Raw genomic sequence first — 24,654 nt, 5'->3', positions numbered from 1 at the left:
GTTTAAACCACTACACCGAACCTCTACTACGAATCATCTCCATCTACCGCTGACCTCCACCACCACAACAACTAGTATTTTTTTGTCTGTAAATTGCGTGTGTTCTGAAGGGCCGATTTGTCTGTATGTGGGATGAAAAACCCGAGTTTCCGGGAGAAAAACCCCTGCTACCTCCGTATGAGATCGGCTAACTCACCTTTGATTGAAATCGTCCAGATAAAGATTCTTCCCATCACGAAGAGAATCAAACTTAGGCCTATTCCAGTCGAAAGGCGCAATGTACCGTCGTTCTTCCAATTGTGCTACAGAGGCACTTAAGTTGTCTCCATAATTTTCCATAATGCATGACTTTTTATCTTTAAGAATAAATGAATGGAATAATTTATTTATTTATTTGTTTTATTTTTTGCTCAAGTTGAAAGCATGTCTGATAATTAAAATTCAATGCTTTTCACAGGACAAAAAAAAAAAAAAAAAAAAAAGTAGAGTCTTTTAATGCAAGTTGTCTGAATCCATTTTTGTAGAGCATTAAAAATTATTTGTTTACTAAAACTATTAAGGGAGAGATCTCACGATATATGATCATGCATACCTCCACGTAGTCAAGAGACTCATTGTGAGAGGTCCCACTCTCTCTCACACACAGCTCATCATATCTTGACTTGAATCTTGAATGCATTCACTGTCTCTTCACTCTGTATGAAAAAAAAAAAAATAATAATAAATAAATCTACTCCTCATGCCCTCCTTATACAGCTTCTAGGGATGAACTCTTGTTCTCCCCCTGCCTCCAGACATTTTATGAAAAATCTCATCCAAATTAATCTGATAATTACTCTTTACTATCTTATATGTCTCGATCATGTCTCCCTCTCTTCCTTATGACCACTAGACTCTATAATTTGCATTCTCTCAATCTGTCCTCATACTCCACATTCCAGAGATCAGAAACAAACCAAGCTAGTCAATTATCTTTGAATGCTCTCTAACAATTCATCACCCTTTTCAAAACCAGACAACCAAATCTGTGCATAGTGATCTGTATGCAGCTTGATCAAAGCCTTGTACGATGGAATCATTACTTCTACATCAGTGTTCTTTGCATTATCCCATAATCTGCTGTGTTGGCCTCAACATTTTAGCAAAATGTCCATGAAATGGCAAGTTCCTATCCACCATCATCCCCAGATCTTTCATCTTCTCTACCTCCTCTAAAATATCCCCACTATACTCTGCATCCCATCTTTGCCTCTGAAATTATCTTACACATTGCTACATTAAATTCACCTCCCCCATTCAGACAATCTATTCAGGTTCTTTTGCAAGGCTACAACATCTACAAACAACTGTATATCACAATCTAAGACAATTCCAATGTCATTTACATATAAAATAAGCAATAATGGCCCCGAAACAGACCCTGAGCACTACTGAGTTTCCTTTACTGGAATATCACCCCCCTGTACACAACCTGCTGATACCTGTCAAACATCCAATCTCCAATCTGAAGAATTATTCTAGTACCCAATCCCATCTGTTCCATTTTAAATACTAGCTTGTTATTTGGTCAATTCATCGAAAGCCTTTGCAAAATCTAAATATGCTACTGTATATGCATTCTCCTTGTCCAGTGTATTCATCACCTTGTTATAATATGTAAGCAGTTGCTACAATATGAAGATTATGATGCTTTCTCACAGAAGTACTGATCTGGCTGGCCACCACCCAAGTGATCACTTCATGGTCACTTTCACCAACTGGAGGAAGTTGGGACACTTCATTTACAACAGTATCTTCTAATGAGATAATCAAACCCAAGGCCCTTGATCCACATGTAGCCTCTGTTACATACTGCTTAAGGTGATTGTTCCTCAAAAACTCAAGAAATTCATTCTCTATGGTTCCAGATGTTGTCTCTTCATTCCAGTTTATATTACCATAATTTAAATCACTCATAATGATCACCCTTTTCTTATTAGCCAGACTAATTAGCCTAAACATTTCCATCTCACTGCCTTCCAAATTACTATAGTAACATATACTATGTCTATAGCAACACCCACTAAACATTTCATCCTGTCCACCTCTGCTACATTACAATTAAGCTCAAACTCGATTCATCTTTACAGAATTAATCAATACTTATTTTCTATGTACAATTGTAAGGTTTACACATGGCATATCAAATTCACACTACTTTAAACTCTAACATGGAAGACAAAGTTCAACTCTGTAAAGTTTCTATGCCCACACTTTAAGTGTAAGTCAGGCTAACATTCAATACTACAGCTATTAGCTTCTTCCTAACAAACTGTTCAAGAGTTATGTTCCTTTTTCAGCACAAATTTAAAATAGCACAAGTCTTCTTGACACAGACAATTAGTCCAACACAGTCACTAAGGCACTATGTGCAAGTAAATGCATGGAGCTCTTCAAATCCTTGCCCCCTTTTCTTCTTTATGTTTACAATTATATAAGATAGATAAAAAGGTTGTACTTTACCATCTTGTCTTTACTAATGGGGTTTCCGTGACTTCTCCCACGCTTTCATTTTGGATGTGGCAAGACTTCCGTATTCACTAGCCACTTGCTTCTATGGCTACTGCGACTTACTTATTTCTTCTTCGAAGGTTGTCCTTCGCTGACTTTACATTGGCGTGGTTCACCAATGGCTCCTTATTGAAAATCTGGCTTCATTTCACAGGTAGCTTTGTTCGACTCAGTTATAATAGCAACTGGGAGATTGTTGCTGGTCACCGGCGACAAGCTTCCTCAGCTATCCAGGCTCGAATGGGAACGCAGGAACAGAAAAACAAGAGAGCGTTTGAACTGTGTGCTGCTCCTTATATATTCCTTGCAGGCACCCTCTCTTGTTGTCTATGTCATGCACTTAGCTATAGCCGATTGGTTAACTTAACTCTGAACTGTTTAACATGGTTCTAAAACACAGTTTTCCTTAGCTTATTTTACAACAATAATTTTAGTCGAGTTGACATACCTTTGAATCATAATATGTACAGTACTCCCTCATCCCTGTTCTTGGAAGTACAAGCATGTCCTTTCCTTAAGTTTCTATTCTCTCTATGTTAGGTCAGAAATAAATGGCCTACTGATAGTGTGTCAGCTATTTCCGACACAACACCTTGTTTTGAATACTTCTAGCATTTGTAACCATACACACTAGCTCATTTCTGTTTCTATAACAAATCCCACTGACCCCACTTCTTAGATATGACTACTCCACACTCCCCACTTTCTATCATCACTGATATTACATCCCTCCATAGACCTAAATGTCATCCCCGCATCCTTCATTATCTTAATCCTTTCTTGTGCACTTACACATCCACTGCAGAAACCATCATCTACACTTCTCATGCATCGTCTCCCTGTCCACCATGAATCTCCCCATTTCACTGTCTGTCTTATGTTTCTTCTCTCTTATTCTCTTTACTCGTGTCTCTCACTTCTCCATTTGCAAAGTCTCCTACCTCACTCTCCTGCTCTTCCACAACACAGCTTGTTTTCTCAGGTCTCCCATTCACATCAGTCATTATTTTCTCTCTTGCAGCAGCAATTTCTCCAACTGATTCACACCAAATCTATTTAAATGTTGCCTGTCTCTTTTACACAGCTCGTGTAAAAGAGATAGGCAACATTTGAATCCGTTATTATCACAGCAAATTATGTTGAGCCAATGAGGCAGAGCTTAAAAATGCCATGTTTAGTACTATCTAGCCTGGCTGGTTCAGTACTCAGAACCAGGCTGTGGGTTTGATTTCCACTATAAATGTTGATGTATGTGATTACCTTTAGTTGATAGATGAATTTTATCATTCAATGTGTGACCACCCCCAAGCTTATTGGAGGTCTAAAAAAGTTCCATGTTTGGTTTCTTGAGAAAAGTTTTGCCATATATTTAAAAATAAATAAATACTGCTACTACTACTACTACTACTAATAATAATAATAATAAATAAAATTTATTAAAAAAATCCCCAGTCCACCAATAGATTTACAAAAACCTTTCATGTGTGTGGGGGGGGATGAAAAATATGAGTCTCTGTGAATCCAATGTCTTGTAAAAATGGAAAAAGCAAGCCAGCTGCTTATCCTTTCTTTTATCTGCTCTTGTGTTACAGTTGCTCTCCAAATGGTTTGCAGTTTCATTTCGAAATGTTGGAGGATAGTAGTTTTTCCAATAAAGAAGCTTGAACTTAAAAACTTGCTTGTTGTCTTAGGTATGTGATCTTAGATTCCTTGCTCTATGCCAGGTTATCAACCTTTTTTATCTTATGGTACTCTAAAACTAATTACTAAAATTCTACAGCACACCATTCAAGTATTAAGAAATATATCGACTATTTCAAATAACGATGACAGCAACAGCATAATTGTTCTTGCACTTTTTCCGATATTGTCACAAATTTGGTCCACTTTTTTGCCTGGCAAGTTTTATCAAGTACAAGTCTTTTGAAACATTCCACTGGTTTCTCAAACAAGTGGGAGTGTTTTGACTGCAGATGTCTTTTCATTTTGCTAGGAACTTGGTTGGTTGATTTGCCAGTTTTTTTCCACATACAACACATGTGGGATATGGTGGATTGATTATCTTCACTTGAAAGAAAGCCAAATGACAATTAATCTCCATTGTACTAGTTGACAATGGTTTTAGATGTATTGACATCCCTAATTGACTGTCATATGATTTTCGTTTTTTACTTAGAAACTTGTCAATGTTGAATGGATCCTTATAAAAAAATTTTAAAAATCAACCCAAGTAAAAAAAAAAAAAAATAAATAATAATAATAATAATAATTAACTCTTACCAGTTACAAGAAAATACAGGTATCATTTGAAATTACTGGTCTCGTAACATTTTAAAAGTGCAGCACTCATAATTTTCACTATAATTCAACACCGTTGAAAGACAGTGAAACAGATCTTACAGAATTGAAACCAATTCAGTCGTGTCAGTGAGAAAAATGCCCAAAGATTTCAGTTTTTCGCTGATTAAACCTGTCTCCTTTTTTTATGGCATTGACCCTGCAGTGTAAGCTCAGCACATGCTATAATTGTCGCACAACTGGAGGAACCTGTCAAACACATGCAGTGATGCATATCTATTATAACAGTTATAATAAATCTATATTATACCAATATAATCATACATTTTATTCACTCTTAACAGTTCCATTCGATGCAATATAAACATTGTGATTCCTCATATACTTTGTAGGTAAAATGTGCAAAAAAACTCCTTTTACATAAAGTTTTATTCCTTTATATCAAAATCCTGCAGCACACTTGTGAACCCTTTAGATGCATTTTGGAACTAGAATGTAATCCATTCCTTTAGCAAGAATGCTGAGTTCACCATAAATGACTACTGGAGATCTAGATATATTATTATTATTATTATTATTATTATTATTATTATTATTATTATTATTATCTGAGATCTCCATAGAGTCAAGGACTCATCAAAGAAGGCTATAAATCACCCAGTCCAGCTGTCATGCGTTCCCTTAAATTCATTCACACTACATGCATGCACTATCCCAAAAGGCAAACTATTCCACTCACTCACTGCTTTGTAAGAGAAAAACCTAGCTCTTATCCCTTTCTTGACTACAAACAAACTTAACTTCCATGGATGCCCCTGTGTTCTCTCCCTACCTTCCATATAGCAAAAAATTTCATCAGACAATATCCTATAACACCTATTCAAAAGTTTATTGACTTCTATCATATCACCCTGCTTTCTCCTGTTAACAGAGTCTGTAATCCACATGCTCTCTGTCCTCGTAATCTAAATCCCATGATCTGGATATAATGTTTTGTAACTCTTCTTTGCACCCTTTCCACAGCTTCTTTATCCCTTGGAATCCAGGAGACCAAATCTGCAAATAATAATCCAGGCGTGGTCTTATCGAAGCCTTATAAAGAGACTAAGTGACTTCCTTGCATGTCAAAGTTTGCTTCAACATCACCATTATCTTTTGAGTTGTATTTGCAACTTTTGCTATGTGACCTTCAAATTCCTATCCACCAATATGCCAAGATCCCTTGCCTCCTCAGTTTCTTGTAGCATAACTTCACCAATATCATATGCCACTGAAAATCTCATCACACCAAAGTGCATAACTTTACACTTACTAACAGCCATTTTCGTTTGCCTAAATTTCCAGCCAATTCAAATCATTTTGTAAGTGCTGAATATCACTAGCATCCCTGATTTTCCTGCCTATCTTCACATCATTGGCAAACAATTGCACATCTGATGTTAGATGTGCAATATGTTTCACCTTTTTTTTTTTATTTATAATGTTAGATGTAAAATTGTAATAGAAGTTTTTCTTCTGAGGATGAGCTTTAAACTCACACATTAAATTTTGCTTGATAAGAAGCTTTTAAAGGGAAAAATTAGATACACACATGAAGAGATAAAGGAAAGGCAATTCTCAAACTGAATACTAATGAATGTAATAAAAATATGTCCATTATTAAGGAACTGTGGCACTAAGACAATAATTCTTCCCATTGGTATGTCAACAACAACAGAGAAGACAACTAACGTTTGACTTTTCATTTTCCCATGCATGTATGCACACCACAACATTAAGTGGAATAAGAGCTTCATGCCTTACACTGAAGATAATTTTACTGCTTGCAACATAAAAGAATCTACTATGGTCACCTTTTAACAAGGCACACTTAGGATTCCATGAAAATTCATTGAAAGACAGTTTACCCAGTGGCAATTCATTGAAAAAGCAATTCATCAAATATGTTGTTTATTATTTTAATGGTATAATAGAATACAGAAACTAAGTAAATAATTAATTTATTAACTTGATGCTGATATTTCGCTGGTATTATAACCAGCATCTTCAGAGCACAAAAACACTGTTTGTCACAATACGCGAGACTAAAACAACATGGTGTACTTAAACAAAATTGTAGCAGCAACACAAAGACTAGAGTCCTGATTTTGGCGCCCTCTATCTGAGAAAAAAAAAAAAACGTACCCTGCTCATGCAATCAAGCCTACTACGGTCAAACAGGAAGAACTGTGAATATCCGCATCAGCAAACATAAACGATACGTCCGGAATTATCATTATGGGAAGTCGGGCCTAGCAGACCATGCTCTGGATACCCCTGCACACAGGATCAACTGGAAAAACACAAAAGTACTACACAGAAACCCATATAAATCAGAGAGATTGTTCTTAGAGGCGACAGAAGCCCTAAAACACACTCCAAATCTCAACAAATATGGCTGTATTAACTTGCCGAAGATCTGGGAGACAGTCATACTAAGAAAAAACTAGCACTTTTCTAGGACTCTAGTAATATATGATAGCGTTTTTTTTTTTTTTCTTTTTTTTTTCTTTTCTTTTTGGAGCTAGGGCGAAATTGCGACCACGTGAAAGTGCGGTGAGTGCTTCGGGCTTTAAGGATACCAAAAAGGATACCTGCTGAAGAAATCATGATCCAAATAGAGCGTGGAATTCGCAACCTGCCTAACCATATCGCCAACAACGTGAGACTGGATGTAGTCGGTGTTCTCACTAAAGCCAAACTTCCGAAATCCAACTTATCCAAAAACAAATATACAGCCCTACAAGAATTAAAAAACAACAAAAAAATAGTAATCACCAAAGCTGATAAGGGAAGCGCCACTGTGGTACTCAATCAAAAAGACTACAAAGGTAAGCTAAATTCTTTATACGAGACCGTACTACTTACCTCCCCATTGAATATAATCCGACCAACTCTCAGATTAGAACTATCCACAGACTCCTTAAGAAGGTCACTTCTTGGCCTGTGGAAGTCACCAACAAACTTAAACCTTATAACTCTAGACCCCGCCGATTATATGGACTCCCAAAAATACATAAACAAAATGTGCCATTGCGTCCCATAGTGGATGGCATTGATTTCCCCCACATATAAATTAGCCAAACATTTAGCCAAAACGCTCACACACTACACTGGCAACACACCATCACACATAAAAAACTCAGCCCACTTTAAAGCCAGTATAGAAAACCTCACACTCCAACACACTGACATAATGGTCAGTTTTGACATCTCCTCCCTATTCACCAATGTCCCACTCAAAGAAACCCTTGAGCTCATCCAAGCCAAGTTTCCTCCCGATATCTCAGCCTTATTTCAGTTCACAATGAACTCAGGCTATTTCGTTTGGCAAGGAAAGTTCTACAAACAGATAGAGGGGACAGCCATGGGTTCACCACTTTCCCCACCCTTGGCCAATTTCTTTATGGAGACATTTGAAGAGAAAGCCTTAAACTCCGCCCCACAAAAACCCACTATTTGGCTTCGTTATGTGGATGATGTGTTTGCTATTTGGCCACATGGCTCAGACACACTCCACTCCTTCCTAACACACTTAAACAACCAACATCCCAGAATCCAGTTCACCTTAGAAAAAAGGAAAACAACACCCTCCCCTTCCTAGACACTTTAATCACCTGCCAGCTTGATGGATCTTTGGTTTTCTCTGTTTACAGAAAACCTACCCACACTGGCAGATACATTCACCAGCAATCCCAACCCCCCCCCCTCACAACAATATGGGGTGATAAAAACACTATATAACAGGGCAAAATTAATCTGCTCAGATGACAAGGCCCTGACTATGGAACTAAACCACATCCTCAACACTTTCTTAGCCAATGGCTATAACCCCAAAAAAATCCAAAAAATACTAAAACCTGTAAACCACAACCCCCCTTCCCCCCTCCACAATAAAGACTACACCAAGTCTATCACTATCCCCTACATCCAGGGCACCTCTGAAAAAATAACTAATATCCTCAAAAAATATGACCTTACTTCCTGTTACAGACCATATAAAAAGTTGGCATCCCTTATCCGCTCTACCAAAGACCAACCACTTCCCCTAGACCTACCTGGTGTATACCAGGTCCCTTGCAGCTGCAAATTGTCCTACTTTGGCCAAACAGGCAGAACAACAAATATCAGGATTTCAGAACACCAAGACTACATCGGGTTTCACCAGTACAGCCACTCTGAGTTGGCATACCATGCCTTAGATACACACCATAAAATTCGTTGGAAGAAAACAAAAATAATCCATCGCAGCAAGTTTAAATACGAAAGATTATTCAAAGAATCTTCAGCAGCTCTAAAAAACGTTCCTAACCTCAACAAATTTGGGTGCATGAAACTGCCCCAAATTTGGGAGACTTTCATTATGAGAACTTCAGCCCAACTGCCAATATTACCAAATTAGCCTGCAAGAGGGCACCATTAGGACTTTAGGAACAAAATTAGTTTCTTACTTTCTTCCTCATTTGCTTTGTTAGTTCCTTAGTGCACATACCATATCTTTATGTTCCTGAAGATGGCAATGTGACATTGCCGAAATATAGAAGTGATTCATTAAAGTTATCTTTAATTAAATACTTCATATGCGTTGTTAATTCCGTAAATTAATTACCAGTTATGTCTAACCAACGTATAAGTCTTACTACTAGAATATAAAATTGTATGGTTTTAACTATAAAATTTCATTAAATTTCATACAACTAAAGTAGAATAATTAATATTATTTCGAAACTTCATTATCAAAATTTTCTTATAAAAGTGATCCTATTGGAACTACAACTGAACCACACAGACTTCTTGTGAGTTTTACAAATTCCAATGTTTGCATATATTCCACGAAGTCAGAGAATTACTGCAATGTAAAATGTCGACATATTGTCCCTTTGTAGCCCTGAATATATTTGAACTGAAACTGGAATAGTTCGACAATTTTTAGTAAAATTCATCTCATATAAATGGTGTGTGTGTGTGTATATATGGACATCACTATACCAATGCTACTGTTACTAATAATAATAAGGGAGCCTCTGTAGTTCAGTTGGTATAAATGAAGTCCTTTAGTTAGAAAGACCAGAGTTGGAATTCTGTGCATGATGTGAAGAATTTTTGTCAGTCCTTTGATCTCATGTGGAGATGGCAGGGTTTTTGACTCCAGGAAATGTTCATGTTTCGTCTTGCAAATCAGTCCCCATGAACACATACCTACAGATATAAAATACTTGCGGGATAAAGTAGCATTGCTACCCCATCAACCATTCAGTTGAAGAGAGAGAAGAAATAATAATTATGATGATAATCAAGATTTTTTTTAAATGCATATGCTGAATGAAAATAATATCCCTCAAAAAAAAAAAAAATATATATATATATATATATATTTATATATATATATATCAGCAACAGCCATTGTCGATCCACTTTTTGATGAAGGCCTTGCCAAGATTACTCCAAAACTGTCTGTGCATGGCTCTCCTTACCCACATCACTCCTGCAAATCTAACGATATCATCAATCCACTGTGATTTAGGTTGATGTCGTGGTCGTTTTTTCCTCACATGGAATCTAATCCAGTACTTCTTTTGTTCATCATTGATCTTGTCTTCGAGCAATATGCCCAGCCCATTGCCACGTCAGATGTTTCACTCTTCCTATGATGTCAGAGACTTTGGTTTGATTTCTTATCCACATATTCCTTTTGTGATCCAGTCTTGTGATACCAAGCATACTTCTTTCCATACTAAATTGTATTGTTCTTAATTTTTGAATTTCCTTTGCATTTAGTGTCCATGTTTCACAGCCATATGTCAATTTAGGAAGAATACATTGGCTAAAAACTTTTCTTTTCAGGCATAATGTTAGTTGGCTTTTGAATATTGAATGTAATTTTACAAATGCTTTCCACCCAAGCATTGTGCATCTTTTAACTTCATCCATGATATTTTGTTTCATTGATATCTGTTGTCCTAAGTACATGTAATGATCTACTTATTTCATTTCCTCATATTGATTTTTATTATTTCTGGTTGGACATAGCTATTGAACATAACGTTAATCTTCTTTAGGTTTATCTCTAGTCCAGCTGTTTTGCTAGCAATTTGGAGTTCTTGGATACAAGTTTGTAATTAATGCAAAGTTGAAATAAAGATAACTATGTCATCTGCAAAGCGTAAATGGCTTAAATATCTTCCATTTATCTTCAGACCTTTCCTCTCCCAATCAAGAAGTTTGAATCTTTCTTCTGGGCATGCTTGTGAATAATTTTGGAGATATTGTGTCACCCTGTCTTATACCTCTCTGTATTCCCACAGTAGAGATATTTCCATTGAAATGAATTGCTGCTGTGGCATTGGTGTATGCTGATTTGATGGTCCTGACATATATCTCCTCCACTAGTTGGTTTTGTAATGTTTTAAGTATTGCAAATAAGTTTTAAGTATTGTAATTAAGTTTTACTGAAACAAAGGCCTTCTCATAATCAATAAAACCAAGACATAATAATAACTGATATTCATTACACCATTCAATAATCTGTTGTACAACTTGAATATGGTCTATTATAGGTTCTCCATTCTGAATGCAGCTGAAGTTTTCTACGTTACTGCCTATTTTCATTGTTTTTGGTCTTTTTATTGCTGATTTTTATGCCAAATATGTTACAGCTATTACTCGATTTAGTTAGAGATTCCTGGAGACAGACTCTAAATCTGCACTTGAAGCATTCAAAAATGGAAAAACAAAACTCACACAGGAAATTCATTAACAACTAACAACGTTAAATTTGAAAAATAGAACTGTATACTGCAATGGATACTAGTCCATGTAAATATTGAAGGCAATGAAAGAGCAGACAGTCTAGCCAAAGAAGCAGGACATTTATTATTATTATTATCAACACCCAACCTCTATGGAGTCAGAGACTCATCGTGGGAGGTACTCACTATTGCATACAATGCTCATCGAACCACGTCTTAAACTGATTCAATGTGTCCACATCCACAACACGCTCAGGAAATGCATTCCACTCTCCATGCAAAAGAACCTGCTTCTTACTCCTTTTCTCACACCTTCCTTATACAGTTTCCAGCAATGGCCTCTTGTTCTACTTCCCTATCCAATTCTATGAAAAATCTCTTCTATGTCTACCTGATAACAACCCCTGACCACTTTATATGTCTCAATCATAGCACATAACTGAAGGGACATGTGGTGTGAGAGTGTTGGACTTGGTTATTGGTTCAGAGGATATGTGCATAAGTAAGGTGTCCTCGTTACCTTCAGTTAGTGAAAGCGATCATGTGGTATTGACTTGGGAGGTTGCAAAATCTGTGGATTTTTCTGTTAAGAAGGGGTATGTGCAGAACTTCAGGTTAGGCAATTATAACAAGCTTCGAAGTTAGCTTGCAACCATCCCATGGCAGAACATATTGAACGGGAAAGTGTTAGCAGTGCATGGAATAAAATCAGCGGGTATTGCTTTCTTCAGATACCCACGTTAGATGGATGAGTAGTAGTATCAAGCTTGATCTGCAAAAAAAGAAAATGTTATGGAGAATGTACAAGGAGAATGTACATGAACAGTACAAGGCTCAAGCTAGGAAGGTTACCAGCATAGTAAGAAAAGCTAAATCAGATTATGAGAAGACCGTAGCCAATGAGATCAAGGGTAAACCCAAAGAGTTCTTCCGCTATGTGGCAAGCAAAAGGAAGAATGACTTCGGAATGATAACTTTAGTGGGTGCTGATGGTATTGAGGTGACAAATTCAGATGTAATAGTAGAGTTACTGAATGTTCACTTTTCAATAGTCTATCACCCAAGTGAGGATATCTCGGTACCTGTAGCAATAACTAATTTGAGAATTGAAGCTAAGAAATCAGAGTTATTTAATATATTGCAAAATTTAAATGCAAACACTGCTGTAGGTTTAGATGGAATATATCAGCTCAGGTGTTGCGTGAATGTGCAAAGGAATTGTCAACCCCTCTTGCGTGGATATATAACTTAAGTTTGAACTCTGGTATGGTCCCTAGGGAGTGGAAGTTAGGCAACCTTTATGGAAAGTGGTTCCTTTCCATAAAGGTGGCTCTAAAACTGCGGTAGTTAATTATAGATCAATCACCATCTCGGGAGTGGGGGGTAAAAGTATTGGAAAAGATGGTTAAAGACAAAATTCAATGATGGGTGGATCAGGATATGATATTCTATAGGGGATAACATGGTTTTGTTAAAGGTAGATCCTGCCTTAGCAATTTATTAGCTTTTTATAATAGAATGACATCTGAGTTGGACAAAGGAACTGGCTACACAGTGGTACTTCTGGATTTTGCTAAGGCTTTTGATAGGATACCCCATGGAACATTGTTACGCAAAATGGAACAGATGGGAATGGATACTAAATTGGTGATATGGATAGGAGAATGGCTCAGGGAGAGATACCAGAAGGTGGTGTGGAGGAGGCGAGTCCAGGATGAGGCAGGTGACCAATGGTGTGCCTCAGAGCTCTGTGCTTGGGCCATTGTTGTTTAATTTGTATATAAATGATATAGGAAATGGCTTAAATGGAGATATTCAGTTGTTTGCCTATGATGCAAAGTTAGCTAGCACAATAAAAAATCAAGCTAATGTTGAAAGTTTGCAGGATGATTTAAATAAGCTGGTAGAATGGGCAAAAGGTAATGGATGTCAGTTCAATGTGGAAAAGTGTAAAGTCATGCATTTTGGGATTAAAAGATTACCAGCTGTGTACTACATTGATGGAACAGTACTCCAAGAGATTGATGAGGCTAGGGACATGGGATGTTGGTAGATAGGGAGATGAAGATCAGGGGACACATTGCTAAGTTGTCCAAGATTACACATAAGATTACTTGGTTGTTGAGGAACACACTGACATCAAGAGATAAAGAGGTTATTATTCCCCTTTATAAAGTGTTGATACTTTCACATTTGGATTACTGTGCTCAGGTCTGGTCACCTGGATTCCTTGGGGATGAGGAGGCTGTGGAGAGGGTTCAGAGAAGAGTGACTAAGTTGGTGAGTGATGTAAAAAATGCTCCCTACATTGACAGATTGAGAGCTTGTGGATTGCAGAGGTTGGTTGATAGGAGAGAAGAGGGGATATGATAGAAACATATAAATTACTGAAAGGTTTTTATAGGATTGATGCAGGGGAAATGTTTCAGCTGTGTGATAGTGATGGAAGAACAAGAGGTCATCCCTGGAAATTGAAGAAGAGTGTGGTTAACAAGGGTGTCAGAACAAGGTTTTTTGCCTGGAGGGTGGTGAATGAGTGGAATTCATTGCCTGACTTAAGGTCTCCTGCGATGAGTCTACTGACTCCATGGAGATACCCATAATAATAATAATATCCCCCCTCTCTTCTTCCTATTCACGAGGCTCTGCAACTTACATTCCCTCAATCTGTCCTCGTACTCCACATTCCAAACACCACTAAGTACCTTTGTGAATCTTCTCTGTACCCTTTCCAACATATCCTCATCACTATTGGAATATAGTGATGAGGATATGTTGGAAAGGGGGATAAGGGGCCATGCCCCCCCCCCCCCGCACACACAAAAGAAAAAGAAAAAAAACACTAGAAAAATTTCAAAAAATCTTTTCCTAATTAAAATTCTTTCTTTTTTTTTTTTTTTTAAATTTATGTTGTGTTGTATCTTCTATTTCTATGCTACTTATGAATTAGCTGTCATATAAGCTGGGAATATCCTATAGCTGTCAGGAATCACAGCCACTGTGAACACAAGGCGAACAAAGTAGTGCTTTGGGGGGACCGAGTGCTACTTTGTTTGCCCGAGCCGGGCCCAGAGGAGATCACAGGTTTCATGTATTGGCGATCATTGCAGATGCTCAGTCATAGGTCGTATGCAATGTGTATTCTCAAATTGTCTACTCAACTTGCCCCCCCCCAATATTAAAATCATGAGTGCTTCCCCCCCTAGATTAAATCTTGAGTGCTCAGCCCTCTCCAAGATTAAATCCAGAGTGCACCACTGCTCGTCACCATGAAAATCCAGCGACTAATCTGTGCACAATAATCCATAATATGAGGCCTAATCAAGGCCTTATACAATGGAATCATAACCTCTCTATTTCTGCATGTCAGGGTTCTTCGCATCATTGCCATTATTCAATGTGATGTCTTCACAACTTCTGCAACATGGCCCCTGAATTTCAGGTCCTTGTCCACCATCACACCTAGATCTCCCATCTCCTCTACTTCTGTTCAAGTTCCCCCACCAAGTTTATACTTGGCATCCCATCATTGCTCACCAAATCTCAAACCTTACACTTGGCAACATTCAACTGATAGTTCCACTTACCTGCCCATTCATGCAATCTATTCAAGTCCTCTTGTAAGGCATTAACATCAGCCTGACTGTGCATTACTCTCCCCAGTTTTGCATCATCTGCAAACAGTTGGATATCACTAGTTAAACCCAACCCAATATCATTAACATACAAATTGAACAACAATGTCCCCAAAACTGACCCTATTCACTATCACTCCCAAGTCTCTGACTTCGTTAGTTTCCTGAAGTACGGTTCTACCAATGTGGTACACTGCTGATAATCTTTTCACCCCAAAACGCATAACCGTACACTTTGCCACATTAAACTGATATTCATTCTCATGACTGGCGCACAGTATTTTTCTTGTGTGTGCGATTAAGGTTCGGCACCTTTCCAAAAAAGTTTTTTTTGAATAACGTATGAATAAAACGAACAGGAAATGAAAAATACAGATTTTTTTTACACGGAACTCAACAATTAATCATAAGTTGATTTATGATACATCAAAAAATAAAGAACTATTTTAGGTATATTTTCGTAAATTGTAATCAAAAATTATAGTGATATAATCGGGTCCAGGATACAATTTCAGAATTTATTTGTTCGTTTCCGGGAAGATCTGAAGGGGGGACCCGAAGTACGTTCATAATTATATGTACCATTCTGTACCATTCTTTGTCTGTTTAAACTCTTATCTCATATTTTTTGACATCTTTTAGGCGCCTTTTCTTCTGCGGCACTTTGTATATTGCACACTTCGCACATGCCACCAGCTGGGCCTGTTCATTCTCATTAACCCAGTCTGCCAATCTCTCCAAATCATCCTACAAAATTTTGACATTGTGTGTATTAATTACATTGTGTTTACTAATTCCTGTATTTTGCTCTTACTTTGACAACAACTTCTGATATGCTGATTGGTCAGTAATTTGCTACAGCAGTCTTGGATCCTCCTTTATGTAATGGAACTATTTTCTCCTCTCTCCACCACCTCGGGACTAACCCAGAGCTGAAAATTAGATTAAAAAATATGGCCAATGGCACTGATAATTCCTTTGCCACTTCACGTAAGACTCGAGATTATACCATCCAATCCCACAAATGTAGTCACATTGAGGTTCTGTAATATGCTATTCACCTCCATTACATTCACCTCAGTTCCCATATAAGCCATCAGTTCCCTCATTCCTGCAATATCACTTCCTGGATGATATACTCCTGCAAAGTGTTCACATAGTAATTCTATTTCAACTGACTCAGTTACCTTCCTACCATCAGCATTCCTCAGAATCATTCTGCTGTATACGTTTTTTCTTTTACTTGCAGCATATTGAAAAAACTGTTTAGAATTCTTTTTAGCCTGTGCTGCTAACTACCTTTCATAAACTGGTTTTTCCTTTCTTAGCATGCTAGTTACCCTTCTGGCCTGTGCCTTGTACTGTTCATATGCCTGCAGATCACCTTTCTCCTTAAATTCCCTCCACAATTGTTTCTTTTTTAGCAGTTCAAGCTTGATGGTGTTATTCATCTATTTAACTCCCACTTGATTTACCCTCCTGACTGTAGGTATGGAGTCAGCCATTACCTCCCTCAATCACTCCTTTACCACTTCCTATATGCTATCAACATCTAGCCCTTGCAGTTTTACATGCCATGGTACCGATCCAAGCAATCTCCTAAGCTTGTCATCCCAGTCCAGTAATTCCACATATACCTGTCTTAACTGAAAATTCCACACATTTATTCACCTCCACCCCTCAGGTCAAGACCATATGATCACTCTCACCAATTGGTGGCAATGTGGTCATATTCATTATAGACAAATTCTCAAATGCAATTACAATTACTAGACCGAACACTCTTGAACCCCCTAGTTTACTCCATTACATGCTGTCTCAGATAATTATCCCTTAGCAACTGCATAAAATCCATTTCCTTCCTCCCATGTGTCCTCTCCTCCTTCCAGTCAATGTTACCATAGTTGAAATCCCCCATAATAATTACCTGTCCTCCATTCATTGAGTCTGTTTGCTGATACATGCTATCTCCATTTTTTTTTCATCCCTGGTTTATAGCAACACCCAACTGTATATTTTGTTCTGCTGGTCTCAGTATCACACTAGATATCCTCAAATGTGCTATTTTTACTGTGCTGCAGTCGAACTTCTACTCTCCTTGGTTGCAGTTCATTGGCTATCATCAATAACACTCCCCCCCCACACACACACACATTCTTTTCTCTCTCTATCCTTCCTGAACACACCCTTCACATTCTATTCCACAAACTATATCATCTTCTGTTAGCCATGTCTCACTAATGTCAATAACCTTTGGTCGGGATGAGCCAACCAAGGCCAAAAATTCCTCCTGCTCGTTCCTAATGCTCCTTGTGCATTAGGAACATAAAAGCCCCTTAGGCCCACTCCTATCTTGACACTTTATACTAACTATCCCATTCTGGTTTGTTACCATTGGAACTAATTCAAGCATATTATATGCATTCTTACACCCAACCATCTCACTGATGTCTACACATCCACTCAACAGCTTAACCCCCCCCACCTAAAAGCTCTAGTTTCTCTGATTCTGCACATCCACTTTTACTTCATGGATTTGGTGTTCGGAGACAGGAAAAATAACAATTTTTTGGATCTTCTCCAAACACTAAATTCATTCAGATGCAAACCATCCTTCTTGTATAAGTCTTTCGCCCATCAAACTCACTCCAAACATCCACAAACTCCACACCACTCCTCCGTCATAACGTACCCATTGAGTCATTTGCTATTATGGCTCTCCTTCTCAGCTCTACTCTGTCATACCGTGGTAACAGACTCACTATCTTAACTCTCTCATTCTTTTACTACTTCCAGTAATTCTTTTATGTCCTCTCTCATGCCATACTTTTCTCCTTTTAAATCATTTGTTCCGGTCACTATGATCATTTCTCTCACCCTACATTTTTGTGTTCTAATAGCCTCACTAACATCATTAATTTTCACACCAGGAAAGCACGATTTTGTCAAACTCTCATCAGCTCTCATCATATACAAGTGAAAAGTATTTTGAAGATGCTTTTCACCTATATAACTCCTATCACTATATAAATTCCAAATCTGCTCAACCTTAGAATACTCTTTTCACATTTGGTATGTGAGAAAATGTTTGAAATTCCAAAATTTTAGTATATTTGATGTCATCCAGAAGAGAGCTATCTGCTGAGTAGGTGACCTCTTTTTCTCATGAGCAGCTGCTGATGGGTTAACATCTGTACATTGTTCTGCTAGAAAATTATCAAACCATCCTCTTTCTTCATTCTTTGTATCTCTGTTTATTAGAACAGCTTTCCCCATATCGTATTTCTCCAGATTCCCTTCTTTTTCCATATCTGGCTAAAGATCCTATCTTTTAAGTAGCATCAAGTTTGAGATGACTAATAGAAACCTTTGCTATACATTAAGGTATACCCTGTTTTGGAATTCTTTCTGCTTCCTAATGCATACATTTATTTGCTTTATTTTGGCAACTCTAACTGCATTCTTACCATGTTACTAATATGCAGATAGGTCTACCATCTTTTTTTCTGTGAGATTATTCACATTCTCTCTCTCTGTGTTCACTGGGCATCTGCAGATGCTGTATGGTCACTAGAATGCTCGGTGATCTGCCACAACATGCCTCACCATGTAGTCCTGTTGTTTGCTTTTCTGGCGGCCTCAACTATCTGAAGATAAGTCATTCCACACACACCATTCATCCATCTCATTGAAGGTCTACCCCTGCCTCTTTTTCCAGGAACTTGACCTTCTATTACTGTTCTGAGAAGTCTCCCTTTCATCCTTTCTATGTGTCCAAAATATTTTAACTTTCTTCTGTCAATATCCTTAAGGAGCCTTAAAGTTCTACTGATCTTTTCTAACACCCATTCATTTGTACACCTTTCAGTATATGATATCCTCAACAGCCTTCTGTATCGCCACATCTCAAGAGCAGATTCCATTTCTTATCTGACTTCTTTAGGTTTTAATTCTCACATCCATAAGTTGCTGTTGGAAAAACAACTGCATCCAAAATCCTCAACTTTGTTCTCATGGAGATAGATCCATCCTTCCAGATTTTAGACAGATCTCTGACTGTTGTTTTAGCCATTCCTAACCTTTTTCTGATGTCTTCTGAACAGCAATTCTTCACATTAATAATGGATCCCAGTTACTCAAAATTGCTGACTTCCTCAAATATTTTTTTCTCCATTAAGGTACACTTGTTTCTCAAGAGCTTCTCTATTTGTATTTCCTTTGAGAACCATAATCTTTGTCTTGCTAGGATTGAGTTGAAGTTGTCTGTTATTACTGATCTTGTTAACTTTGTCAAGAATTAGTCCTAGTTCTTCCATGTCATTACAGAGGAGTACTGTATCATCAGCATACCTAAATTTACAGATCAATCTACTTCCTATCCTAATTCCTGTTCTGAGCTCATCCAATGCTTCACACATGATGTCCTCTACATATATACTAAACAAGTGAGGAGAAAGTAAACATCCTTGTCTTACTCCTTTTCCAACTTGAAGCCTGTCAGTCAATCCAACACACCTGTTCTTACTGTGGCTTCTTGTACAAGTTGACTATCAACCAGATAGTGTGTTGAGGAAAATCATTCTTTCCGTTACTTCCCACAGTTTCATATGCTGAACACAGTCAAAAGCTTTAGAGTAGTCTTAGAAACACATTACCAGAGGGAGTCTGGTAATGTGTTTATTTTTTTATATTTTTCTATTATCTGTCTAAGGCAAAGGATCTGATGTCTGGTGCCCTTACCAATGAATTTTTTTATATTTTTCTATTATCTGTCTAAGGCAAAGGATCTGATGTCTGGTGCCCTTACCTTTCCTAAAACCTGCTTGTTTTCCTTGGGCATCTCTGCCTTAAATTTGGCCTCAATCCTATTTAGCATGATCTTCAATAAAAGTTTGCCTGCATGAGATATCAAACTAATAGTTCTATAATTCTTGCATGTCTTCATATCACCTTTCTTATGTAGTGGTATGAAAACTGACTTCTTCCAGTCTCTAGGCCATTTTTCTTTTTTTCTCACAGTATCTTTTTTTCTGTGAGATTATTCACATTTAAGGAAAAAATTATGTAACTGTTATTTCCTTCTAACATTATGACATAACAAAAGTATACTAGTTTGAAAGTGCAATGCAGTAATGATTTGCCAGTTCTTCTTGTAGATAATATACATTTGTTACTGTTTTCTCTATCTTAAATAAGCAATAATATGAGACATATTATATGCACACGTTGTAGGTGGACTTACTCGTGAAGTTCTTGCTGCAGTGATTGTTGCAGTAGCTTTGGCTATTATTGTATTAATTGCTTTGGCTACATGGATTATTATAAAGAGAAAGTAAGTAACAAGTACATTTTTTATTGATTTAAAATTTATATGCATTTTGGGGAAAAAATTGTTTTAATCCATTTGTAATAATTTTGAGGGGAACTATCCATAGCATTGTATGTAACATCTGATTTTTTTAATGCATTCTCTTGAATTTTTAGTCCAGTAATGATTGGATATATTTGTGATCTTCTATCTGCATCAGTGAATATGTAACTGATATAAAATAATCATATAATTTGTGGAATTGCTTTTACAAGAGGAAATTCTAAATCCTGTAACATGACATCACATATTCATTCTGTATCAAATAGTCATATCAAGTTTTAAAATGCACCAATACACCTCAGGTAAAAGGGTGGAAATGCTTATTCACCTTTTTCATTCTGGGTGATTTCCAAAAAACAGAAAGAGATTAATGAATTATTAAGTCTTTCCTTGGAAATAAATTCCAAAAACTAAAACTAGTTCTTTCCTGGAGTATAAAAGAATAACTTTTGAAAACTTTTAAAATAAATTTCCCTCCTCAGTTAATTTGAAATTGGTTATCAAAACACTGTACTGTACTTAGTGCTATAATAAAGCTTCCTATCGTTTTGCTGAGAAATATAATGTGAGTGGGGATTAATGTTAATATAGTATTATTCACTAGAAATATTAAGAGAGAAATGTAAATAAGAAATTAAAGAAATAAATATGTGACAATCATACATGTTGTGTGCTTATTTGATATGCAAACAGGAAGCATGAAATGATTTTCACATCCTGCCTAATGGGTCAGTACAACATGATACAATTTGTCTGACTTAGGATGAATGTGTTAATCTAGGTGGATTCCTCAGTTTCATAAATTTGAATTCAGCATCTCAACTGTTGATTTCATCTGGGGTCTTAGGATCATCATTACACAAATGATAACTGAAGAGTCCTCCTGAGCATTAAGGTAACCATCTTATAGTATAGTATTATTCCTTTTTTTTAGAGGAGTTAAAGCTTTATATTCAGCTCTTATTAGGAAATGTAGATGTAGAGAACCTTAGCTACTTTGATAGATAAACTATCATACACGCAATATATGCATTCATCAATGCTAAGGATTTCTGGGTCATATTATTATTATTATTATTATTATTATTATTATTCAGGCCTCCATGGAGTCAAAAGACTCATCGTGGGAGGTCCTTTCTAAGAAACACGTCTATCAAGACTTATTGAGGGAAGTCCCTCCTAGAAAACACAAAGTATATCATACCACTCCTTAAACACATTGACCGTTCTCACTCTCAGCACTCTATCAGGCAATACATTCCACGGTTCAACCACCCTCCATGCAAAGAAACCACTCCTCAACCTCTTTCTCACAGTTTCCTTTCATAACTTCCAGGGATGGTCCCTTGTCATGACTCCTTCCCACTGTTCAAAAAAGCGAAAGAACTCCCCAGTGTCAACCCTGTAACCACCTCTCAACAGTTTAAAAGTCCCAATCATATCACCTCTCCTTCTTCTATCCTCCAAACTCTGCAGCCCATACTCCCTCAGCCGATCCTCATAACTAACATTGTACACTCCTGACACCATCTTTGTTATCTGCCTTTGTATCCTTTCCACAGTTAATTTATCCTCTTCAAATCCTGGGGACCATTTCTGAGAACAATAGTCTAAGTGTGGTCTGATCAGAGTCTTATACAATGGAATGATAACCCTTTTATCTCTGCAGGTCAGTGTCCTTATCATTATTGCAGCAATCCTCTGCATTACCTTCACTATGTCCCCTAAATTTCAGGTTTCTATCAATCATCAACCCCAGATCTCTTGTCTCCCCTGCTTCCTCCAGTTTAACAATTACCATAGAGTATGCAGCGTCCCATTCGTATGTCCCTAACCTCAAGACCTTACATTTTGCTGCATTAAACTGAGGGCCCCATTCATTTGCCCATCTATCTAGCTTATTCAAATCCTCTTGCAGGGCTATCACATCTGCACTATTACTAATAACCCTTCCCAGCTTCACATCATCTGCAAACAACTGAATATCCCTTTGCAATCCATGGGCAATGTCAATGTGATTGATAGGTCCCAGTACTGAGCCCTGTGGGACCCCACTTGTAACCATCTGCCTCATTGATATTGCTCCACCATACACAACTCTCTGATACCTATCAGACAGCCAATCCTGATTCCAGTTAACCAGTCTGACATCCAGACCCATGTGCTGCAACTTGAATATCAGCTTATCATGTGGCACCCTGTCAAATACCTTTGCTAAGTGTATGAAAATGGCAGTATATGCCTTTCCCTCATCTAATGCTCTTGTAACTTTATTATAAAAGGCTATCATATTGCTAAAACAAGAGCGCCCTTCACAAATCCATGTTGATTCTCACAGATAACATTACCCTCATCTACCCAATGCTGTATATGGTCCCTCACTACTTTCTCCAAGATCTTACCAACTACTGATGACACACAAACTGGCCTATAATTAGTCACTTCCAGTCTGCTACCACCCTTATGCAATGGCACTATCTTAACTTCCTTCAATTCCGTGGGCACCTTTCCTGCAGACAGACTTTCATTGAAAAGCCAGGTCATAGGCACTGTCAGTTCCCTAGCACATTCTCTCAAAACTCGTGGAGAAATACCATCCAGTCCCACAGCTTTACTGACATCCAGAGTACTCAGTATTTGGAATACACTCTCCTCCTGCTCCTCTAAACCTCGAACCTGCCCTATCCCTAGTATTCAAATTGACTCCTCCAGGATAAAATATTCCAATAAAGTGTTCATTGAACAATTCCACTATGTCCTCTGGATCAGTTACTCTATTCCCATTTTTATCCCACAACGTCATTCTTCCACAGTCATTTCTCCTCCTACTGGCCACATAGCTAAAAAATTCCCTAGAATTTTCCTTGGATCTAAGGGCCAGTCTTTTCTCATATTCCAGTTTCGCCTTCCTTACCATACTAGTCACTCTCCTAGCCTGTGTCTTATTTTCTTCATGCATCTGCTCTTCACCTGTCTCCTTATATCTCTTCCATAGCCTCTTTTTCGCATGCGGTTCCTGTTTGATATTGTTTGTCATCCACTTTACTTCAAATTGTGTCTTCTTCTTCTTCTTCTTCACTTCTTCACATTGATTTAGCATATTAGCCAAGATTTACTGGCTTGCAAATGGATGAATCCTTGAAGGCTGACATGGTTCTTTTATTTTACAATGAATGGTGAAGTGTTCGAGAACCTGATTTCAGTTAATAGACTTAGAATTGACAATTGTAATACAACTACTTACAAGATGTTAGTTATATAGAAAACAAATAGTGAATATGGATTACTTACATAAACAACCAATTTTAATTTATAAAATTTTCGCTAGTTGGCATTTCACATAAATTTTTATACCGAATAAAAATTTTTATTCAATAAAAAATAATTTATTCAGTATATATGAGAGTGGTCTGAAAAGTTTTCAGCCTCGGCCATAGATGGCGACACTATCTGCATGATTTTTTTTTTTTTCTAAGTTGGTACATCTGTCATAAACATCCATCTGAAATTGCAAGTCATTCTATCAAGTAGTTTGTTTTATACAGCTGTCTGAAGCAAAAGTGTTGTCTGTATCCCTTGAAATGGATAAAATTGAGTATCGTGTGGTTATAAAATTCTTTGTAAAAGAAGATTTAACACCAAAATAAATTCATTCGAAGTTCATAAAAGTTTATTGTTATTCTGCTCCTTCATTTTCGACAATTAAGAAATGGGCTGCCGAGTTTAAATATCGCTGTACCAGCCTTGAAGATGATCCACGTGAAGGACGTCCAAAAAAGTGTGACAACAACAGAAATCATTGATCAGGTGCATGATATGGTATTGGATGACCGGCAAGTCAAAGTGCGTGAATTTGCTCAGACTATAGGCATTTCAAAAGAATGTGTAGGATATATTTTGCATGAAGAATTGCAAATGAAAAAGCTTTGTGCAAGATGGGTGCCACGCTTGCTGACAGCAGATCAAAAACACACCCACATGAAAATCACATGAAAATCACAGTGCTTGGAGC

The 24,654-nt window shown here is 37.3% G+C and overlaps 1 protein-coding gene across 3 annotated transcripts in view; it reads left to right on the top strand.

Moving 5' to 3' along the window:
* Nucleotides 1-24,654, top strand: part of LOC150100615 (insulin-like peptide receptor) — a 782,259-nt gene that overhangs the window by 567,861 nt on the left and 189,744 nt on the right. For all 3 annotated transcript variants that reach the window (XM_090401273.1, XM_090401271.1, XM_090401272.1), the window contains exon 18: nucleotides 20,504-20,603. In XM_090401273.1, the coding sequence (XP_090257399.1) occupies nucleotides 20,504-20,603 (100 nt within the window). The remainder of the gene's footprint in view (nucleotides 1-20,503; nucleotides 20,604-24,654) is intronic.

This window comes from Typopeltis vanoorti, chromosome 12 (genome assembly GCF_054136105.1).
Source record: "Typopeltis vanoorti isolate ZY-2024b chromosome 12, IOZ_Tvanoo_1.0, whole genome shotgun sequence".
NCBI classification, from domain to species: Eukaryota; Metazoa; Arthropoda; class Arachnida; order Uropygi; family Thelyphonidae; genus Typopeltis; species Typopeltis vanoorti.
Note: the sequence above shows the minus strand (reverse complement) of the source record. Positions and strands in the feature narration are given on the sequence as shown.